The 9,213-nt window shown below is 50.9% G+C and overlaps 1 protein-coding gene across 1 annotated transcript in view; it reads right to left on the bottom strand.

The window, feature by feature from the left end:
* Positions 1-572: 572 nt before the first annotated feature.
* Positions 573-9,213, bottom strand: part of LOC115558311 (potassium voltage-gated channel subfamily C member 1) — a 14,695-nt gene continuing 6,054 nt past the window's right edge. The window contains exons 3-4 of the mRNA XM_030376313.1: positions 8,247-8,444; positions 573-2,292 (exon numbers count right to left, since the gene is read on the bottom strand). Of these exons, the coding sequence (XP_030232173.1) occupies positions 2,171-2,292; positions 8,247-8,444 (320 nt within the window). The 3' untranslated portion in view covers positions 573-2,170. The remainder of the gene's footprint in view (positions 2,293-8,246; positions 8,445-9,213) is intronic.

Genomic DNA, 9,213 nt, shown 5'->3' on the forward strand with positions numbered 1-9,213 from the left:
AATGCATATATATAAAGTCCAAAATATATATAAATAAAAATAATTAAATAGGCAAGTAACTTAATAATAATAAATAAATAGATAATAAATAAATGAGGTGCTGGCTAGTGGGTCCTCTGAATCGTGCGTCCTTGGCTCGGTGTGTAGTCATGGTAACCTGACCAAACTAGGTGGCTGCTTCACCAACTCTTGCTTCACCAACTTTCTTTTATGCCTCCTTTCTTACCTCTTCCCTCTTTTCTTTACTCCCTCTGTCTCCCTTCGCATCTCCCTCTCTCTCTTTCTCTTTCTCTCTCTCTTTCCCTCTCTCTCTCCCTCTCTCTCCCTCTCTCACATACACACGCCTAGGACAGGACTGGCATCATGATCCTAAATGCCAGCATCCTAGTGAAACCTTTTGTCCTCAGCATTAGACCTGGCACTACTGTTGGCCGGGACATTTCCTCCTCAAGTGTCTGCTAGGAGAGAGAGGGTCCAGCGAGTTGAACAAACACGCCTCACCTTCACAATCCACAAGGATTTAGGAGGTAACACTGATCCTTAGGGGGTCACAGAATAGAGGACAACGTGTATAAACAACAATATAGATGCATACTTTATTTTTCATTTCAATTGTTAATTTCTATTTCAATTGTAAAACTACAACACACAAAATAAATGAGACACAATTGCCTCAGCAATCATAACCAGACATGCGTCCGTGATTCTTTTGTTTCAACAGATGTGATCGGGTCTCTCCAGGGAAAATAAAATTAAACTCGAAATTATAATTTAAGAGCATAGCGGAGATTAGTATCGCTAGATAGATAGATAGATAGATAGATAGATAGATAGATAGATAGATATAAATATTGATAGAAAGGAAGATGGATAGATTTTTAGATCGATGGAAAGATAGATAGGTAGATCGACAGAAAGATAGATCGATAAAGAGCTAAAAAAAAGCAAACCTGCCCTTACCAGGAATACCAAATGTTAATTCATGAAAATATGAATCCATATTAAATAGGTCATATAAAAACCTTGTTTGTGGTGATATTGCTGTTAGCCCTAGACTCCTCCGTGGGCATCTCGCCTCTGGCTCCAATGTGAAGTGTTCTCAGTCAGATCAAGCAGTAATGCAATTCAAGAACACTCAACACTCACTTAAAGCTAACTCATGAATCATACCTTGCATAGACACATCACCTGACATCATGCACAAGAGAGAGGAGAGTCCACCCTGACCATCTCAAGGACTGCCTGATCTGGTCAGAGCAGCTTCTCCTCTTGGGTAAAGATTGAATATGGCACAACGTACTCGCTAAACAGCTGGTCTTTCAGTCCTACGTCTAGTGGGGGACATAGGACACTTACAAAACAAACACAGAGGTGACATTCTTCCAATAAAATGTAAATATTACATTTTGTGTAAAGTATAAATGTACATAATTTATAAATAACCATGCTAATAGAGGAAAGTCTATCGACGCATACATTGTGATAGTTTCAAAAAGACCCCATGCTACCCTGAAACCGACCAATCACAGCGCTCCTCCCCCAGGCCCCTATATCCCCTTGTTTTAGAAGAACTAGCCAACGGCGCGCCGGCTGTGTTCCACAGGAGGTACTGGAGGGCCGGCTCCATGCCAACAGACAGGATGGAACATCACACTCGGCCTCTCACAACGAGGACAGACACAGCGTCCGGGCAGAGATGGAGCTTGAGGGTTGATTGTGTACACACATACACGTACATGCACACGCATACACACACATTAACCCATAGACACCCACACACAGACACAAACACACCCATGCAAACAGAAATCGCACACAAACAAAGGCACTCACACACACAAACAGAATTCCATCTGCACCCCCACATACACACCTCCATGTGTCCGGCCGTTACACACGAGTGTGAGCAACACGGTCCAGGCCAGCAGTAACACTCTGTCAGTCATTGCTTATATCTTTTACCGATGCTTGAATATCATCCATATTATGTATTGTAAATCCCTGTTTGTCCATATTCATATTTCAATTTGTTCGGCGCACGGCCTCTTGCCCCGTTATGCAAATGAGTTTTAGATGGCACACAGCGACGGACACACACACATGGGAAGAGACCCACAGGGGGGGGCTCCTACGGGGTCCGTTGCCCCCCCAGACTTACTTCATGCCCCCACTACGGCGCTTTGGGAGGGGGGGAGGGCAGGGTGTGGCCGCGACAGAGGGTGGTGGGTACGCCCTGGTTCATCACACACACCGACTGCTTCTCCCGTTTGGTCCGCCCCCGCCGCTTAGAGCCTGGGGGAGGAGAGGAGGAGAGGAGGAGAGGTGGAGAGGAGGAGGGAGGCGGGGAGGACAGGAGGAGAGGGGAAGAGAGGACGTGGGGAGGAGAGGAGGAGAGGAGGGCGAGAGGAGGAGAGGAGATGGGGAGAGGGGGAGGAGGAGATGGGGAGAGGAGGGGAGGAGAGGAGGAGAGGAGGGGAGGAGAGGAGGAGAGGAGGAGAGGAGGAGAGGAGGAGAGGAGAGGGGGAGAGGAGGAGAGGAGAAGAGGAGGAGAGGATGAGGGGAGAGGGGAGGAGAGGAGGAGAGGAGAGGAGAGGAGGGGAGGAGAGGAGAGAGGAGGAGAGGAGAGGGAGAGAGGAGGAGAGGAGAAGGGAGGAGGGGAGGACAGGAGGAGAGGGAGAGGACGGGGGGAGGACGGGGGGAGGAGAGGAGGAGAGGATGAGGGGAGAGGGGAGGAGAGGAGGGGAGGAGAGGAGGAGAGGAGGGGAGGAGAGGAGGAGAGGGGGAGAGGAGGAGAGGAGGAGAGGAGAGGTCAGCCCTCAGCGAGGGATGGGACCTGAGCCACAACACGCTGGGTATATGATGATATATGATCTGACTGATCTTACTTCATGGTCAAAAAGAACTAGAGTTACAAAAAGTAAACATATAGTACACAACATAGTATCTCTGACCGAGATAAAGCATGGAGCTGAGGTTGGCATGTGAATGTGTGTGAGGGTGTTTGAGTGTCCTCTGAAACGTGTCCAATGTACAGAACTACAGATGTTGCTCCTGATTGTTCTCCGCCTCCATCTCAGGTTGTTGTGGGGGAACTTCTACCGTATATCAAGCCTGCAAACGTGAAGGTGTCTGACAGAGGTTCTACGGGTGGGGGGGTGAGGTGTGGGGGTGGAGGTGGTGGCGAGTGCCAAACATCTTACGGAGAATGCTCTGGCAAAGCATGCATGAACCTGCGTTTTCCTCGGTGGAATGAGTCAGTAAATATCATCATCATCATCATCATCATCATCGGCCCATGCTGCAGATGCATTCCGCCATGCAGCCCTGGTCGGTCGCCGGGATCCTGCTACGACCTTTCACCTCAGAGCCAAAGGTCAAAGGTCATCTCACAGGTTGCTAAGAAACAAAGAAGCTCAACAGAGGGAGAAGGAGGGGCATTCATGATTCTTTCGTTAAATTAACAAAAAGAAGCAGAAATCCTACTTTCGTACGAACAGTTTATTTCATGCATATTTCAGGACGGTCTTTGGTCTTATTTGTTTTCTTTCAGTTCCACGTTGCATATCAATGTGCATGTGTTGGATTTCCAATACTGTGAGAGCTTCAGATCTTTAGCTTTTCAGTTCAGAGCACATCGTGGTGGCTCTTTGCGTTATGAGGTGCTCGTGGTTTGTGAATATTTTTGGGTAAAAAAAATTATAATTACAAAAATACAAAGATTATACAAAATATATATTGTATAATCATTTACATTGACATTGGAAGCATGGATAAAAGTGATACCATAAATAAATGATAAATAAATAAGAAAATCTGTGAATCAATTAACAATATTGGTTCATCTTCATACCATGGCAGTAACAACAATGTTATTGTCTCACGAAAAACTAAATCAAACAAGAGAAACTAAATTAAAGGACAGACATTGCACTAATTGTCCAACACATGATTGCTGATCAAAATGACAATGTATAAAACCAAATAATTAAATTAAAGTAAACAAAGATCGAATCAAACAACAAACAAGAAAAATATTAAATTCATTCAATATTCAATATTGATCTTTAACCCCATATCATCAGATAGCTACATGGATTGTGTGCAAAGAAGGAGGAAAAAGAGAAAAAAGCAATCGTAACAGCATTAGTGCCATGGTGAAGGGGGGGTGCACCGTGCAACATAAGCTAGATACCAGCAGAACCCGCGCCTGCGGCTGCAAAGTAACACACTCAACACTAACACTGAAACCAGTTCAGCGCTCCCTCATAGACCTCTGACCCGCCTTCCTCCTGTACTGACTCGACGGAGCCTGCTCACACGGTCGTGTTCTCAAGAGACATTCACAGAACATCTGGACCGGAGGAACCATCAAGGAACCCTAAACACCCTGTTGTTGACGCTCCAATGTGGGAGGAGTCTGTGGAGGAGGGCGGGCTGCGTCTGTCCTCGCCTCAGGTACGAGAGAGCGGGAGAAGGACTTGGCCCAGTCGTGACTTCAGGTCACACGCAGAACTTCAGTCGGTATGTATTTAAATCAGACAGCGTCGAAATCCCAAGCATCTGGGAAAGGGTGGGGACAGAGATCACGGCTGCATCAACCACGCCCGTCACATTCTCAGGATAGGAGAGGAGAGATGGAGAGAGAGAGAGAGAGAGAGAGAGAGAGAGAGAGAGAGAGAGAGAGAGAGAGAGACAGGGAGCTGGTAAGTGTGAAGAATTGAAGGACAACAGAGTGAAGAGACAAAGAGCAAGGAAGAGAAAGACGGACAAAGGCGCCCAGACTTGAGAGCTTCCCTCTATTGGAGAATGACTTCTCACACAAAGAGAACATGTCCTTGTCCTGGTTTGATGGGGTCAGGGGGAAACTCCCCGGCCATTAAAGGGGTGCAGGGCTATTGTTCAGAGGGGAAGGTTCAAGGGGCGGAGCTCTGAGATGGAAACCGCAGAGCAGGAGAAACCAAGGACAGACAGACGGGCCGGACAGACGGAGAGACAGAGAGAGAAAGAGAGAGACAGAGAGACAGACGGGTCAGACAGATGGAGGGACAGAGAGAGAGACAGAGAGACGGACGGGCCGGACAGACAGAGAGACAGAGAGAGAGAGACAGAGAGACGGACGGGCCGGACAGACGGACAGAAAGAGAGAGAGAGAGAGAGAGACAGAGAGACGGACGGGCCGGACAGACGGACAGACAGAGAGAGAGAGAGAGACAGAGAGACAGACGGGTCGGACAGATGGAGGGACAGAGAGAGAGACAGACAGAGAGAGACAGACGGGTCGGACAGATGGAGGGACAGAGAGAGAAAGAGAGAGACAGAGAGACAGACGGGTCAGACAGATGGAGGGACAGAGAGAGAGACAGAGAGACGGACGGGCCGGACAGACGGAGAGACAGAGAGAGAGAGACAGAGAGACGGACGGGCCGGACAGACGGACAGACAGAGAGAGAGAGAGAGACAGAGAGACAGACGGGCCGGACAGATGGAGGGACAGAGAGAGAGAGAGACAGAGAGACAGACGGGTCGGACAGATGGAGGGACAGAGAGAGAGAGAGAGAGAGACAGACAGAGAGAGACAGACGGGCTAGCGGGACACTGCTCGGGGGACAAAGCAAGACAGAAGTGACGACAACATAGCGTCACGCGACTCGTCCCAGAGATAACTCGGCCCCAACAGACAGAAAACGCTGAGGCAACAACAAAAGCGCTGAAAGAGCTTTAGGGAGACCTCCCAAGCAGAAACAGGAAGTACCAATGTGCCAGACAGGAAGTGGTGAAGGTGAAGCTGCGGGGGGGTCAGCGCTGTAAAAGGACAGCAGAGTCTATGAATGAGGAACTTGTAGACATTCCAGCCAACAGAATCCTGACGGCGTCCATGTGGTTTAACAACAGGAACACAAACAGAAGTAACCGTGTGGTTTTACTGGAGTCAAAGTTTCGGAGTATTTAAGTTGTAGGTTGCAATTGTTATCCCACTTGTCATGTTTATTTTTTTCCCACAATGCATCGTGAATGCACTGACTTGCTTGTGGAACCACCAGTGTGTAGCACCATTTGTGGTATTTCACCCTTAGAATCTAGATGATGCTGTGTCTGAAGTTTGGTCAAATATTTGACCATCTTGCACTGGGCTGGTCTATTGGCAGCTGGAGAAGGCTCAGAGGAGGCTCGGAGGAGGCCTACAAGAGGTCAGTCCATCCTCCCTCCTACCTGTCGCATTGCGTGACATGCAGGAAGCAGAGACCTGGCACATGCCTACACGGATAAACACAGCGATGCCAGCCTACCAGAGTCTTTCTCTCCATCCATCTTTGTCTCCGATATCTTTATAGCACGTTTAGAGTCAGACGTTAGAGTCTGTGTGTGTGTGTGTGTGTGTGTGTGTGTGTGTGTGTGTGTGTGTGTGTGTGTGTGTGTGTGTGTGTGTGTGTGTGTGTGTGTGTTTGCTATGTGGCTGATGAGGTGTTAGTACTAGAAATGAAATGAAATGCAATATGCAAGCAGCAGGTGAGACAATCAGCTCGTTTTAAATGTCTGCATTGCACGGCGTCGATAGCACCACAGGGACTTCTGGTGGGTTTCACCGACCGGCACTGAGAGGGAACGGCAAGGCAAAGGTGGAACGCCCAGGAGCCCCCCCCCCCCCCCCCCCCCCCAAACCAATTAACTGGGCCTTCAGCCTCGACCCCTCTGAATCCACTGACTCACATCACCAGGGGAACAGTGAATGAGTGAAATCTGCTGTCTGTAGATAATAAAACGGAAGGCCCCCTGATCCTAGGTCAGAGCCGAGCTCAGGGTCGCTCGGTCCACCAGGGCTGCAGGTGCTACATCGGTCCTGCACGGGAGACCCTTCCTAGCTGGGGGGCTGAAGGCTTCCCTGGAGAAGCGACCTGGGCTATCCTGGCTTAGCCTCCCAGTACGCTATGCTAACGCTAACTCTTCTTCAGAGAGAGGGGAGATGTGAGGCTTATTGTTGCCTTAATCTGATTGGTTAACGCATAAAAAGCAAAGCTGAATGTGAACAGCTAGGATCCGGAGTACAGAAGCACTTCAGAGCTTCTGATTGGGTTAGCTGCCCTGAGACTTCTCTTGGGTCAGTTGACGCCGTCTAGACTGCTAGAGGTCAGCTGCGACTGTCTGATTGGTCGACCAGCATCACATGAAGGACTTGGCTTGGACCAACCAGACGATCTGCAGCAGAGGATAGCAGCTGGGAAGGGCCTAGGAGCTCAAGACCCTCTGAGCCTAGACCCAGGACCACAGCCCCGGGGGAGAGGGGGGAGGGAGTGAGGGGGAGAGGGTGAGGAGGACATGGAGAGGAACAGAAAGACCACGGGCCGACGGGAGTGAGGGGAAAATAACAATCACTAAGATACAACAGAAAGAAGGCAAAGTTAGGCTGCCTGTCTGTAGACAACCAGTGATGGAGAGGGGGGCACGGGGAGGGGGGGGGGGGGGGGGGGGGGGGGGGGGGGCTAGGGGGGGGTTTGGGGGGAGGGAGGAGTCAGTGGAGGTGATGGAAACTAGAGTGACATGAATAGAGATTATAAAATGCATTGGAAATAAAACCGATGAATAAGACGGCGAGTAAAGGCCTTAAACTAAACGAGTGTCAACAAAACGATCAACTGGATTCAATCTGCGTTTTAAATCCTAAAATCAATTGCTGATATGTGAACAGCATCTCCCTGAGAGCTGACTGTCTGTCTGTCTGTCTGTCTGTCTGTCTGTCTGTCTGTCTGTCTGCCTGTCTGTCTGTCTGTCTGCCTGTCTGCCTGTCTGTCTGTCTGTCTGCCTGCCTGCCTGCCTGTCTACCTGTCTGTCTGCCTGCCTGCCTGCCCGCCCGCCCGCCCGCCCGCCCGTCCGTCCGTCCGTCCGTCCGTCCGTCCGTCCGTCCGTCCGTCCGTCCGTCTGTCTGTCTGTCTGTCTGTCTGTCTGCCGGTACGTAACTAAGAACTGTCCTGCTCTTCTCCTCCTGGTGTCCAGCCTTCAAGATGAATGAAAACAGGTGGTTTAGTCACAAAGATATGAGGCCTAACAGAGTGGACCTGAACCCAGGCCGGGTCCAGGCCGGGTCCAGACCGGGTCCAGGCCGGGTCAGACGAGGTCAGACCGGATGCAGACCGTGTCGGGACCGGGTCCATCCTAACTACCCTCACGAATGATAGCTAGGCTTTGTCTGACGGGTTAAGCAGAGCGAGCGGCGGCCTGTGTGCGGGGGCCTCGTGCACGCGGGGGTCTACCTCTCTTTGCCCTGCCCCCAGAGGAGGCGGGACTAGCCGGTAGCAGCAGGAAGCAGGGGTGGTCGGCGTGTTCCTGGGCGGGGCTGAAGACGGCGCCCTCCTCCGTGGACATGGCCTGGTCGATGTCGGGGCAGTCCTCGTGGGCCAGGGCCGCCTTCGACGTCTCCCCGTTGAGCTTCAGGTACGGAGTGGGGACCACTGGAGAGGGGTCACACCGACAGAGGGGTCACGGGTCACAACAACAGAGGGGTCACACTGACAGAGGGGTCATACCGACGGAGGGGGCACATCGACAGAGGTGTCAAGGGTCACACCGACAGAGGGGTCACACCGACAGAGGGGTCACACTGACAGAGGGGTCACGGGTCAAAACAACAGAGGGGTCACACCGACAGAGGGGTCACGGGTCACAACAACAGAGGGGTCACACCGACAGAGGGGGCACATCGACAGAGGGGTCAAGGGTCACACCGACAGAGGGGTCACACCGACAGAGGGGTCACACCGACTGACGGGTCACACTGACAGAGGGGTCAAGGGTCACAGCGACAGAGGGGTCACACTGACAGAGGGGTCACACCGTCGGAGGGGTCACAGCGACAGGGGGGTCACAGCGACAGAGGGGTCACACTGACAGAGGGGTCACACTGACAGAGGGGTCACACCGACAGAGGGGTCACACCGACAGAGGGGTCACACCGACAGAGGGGTCACACCGACAGAGGGGTCACACCGACGGAGGGGTCTGGCCAGGAGATGACTTTCACATTGTTTTTAGATTACCATCACAATATGACACATGCGTATTACTATAATATATCTTGGATATTTTTAGCCTAAAATATGGCTCTGTGTTCCTTTAAGAGATGGGGAGCTGAGCAGTGGTGAGCAGTACCATGCATATTGTAAATCCCTGAGACAGCCCTGTGTGTGTGTGTGTGTGTGTGTGTGTGTGTGTGTGTGTGTG

This window comes from Gadus morhua, chromosome 14, assembly GCF_902167405.1.
Source record: "Gadus morhua chromosome 14, gadMor3.0, whole genome shotgun sequence".
Taxonomy (NCBI): Eukaryota; Metazoa; Chordata; class Actinopteri; order Gadiformes; family Gadidae; genus Gadus; species Gadus morhua.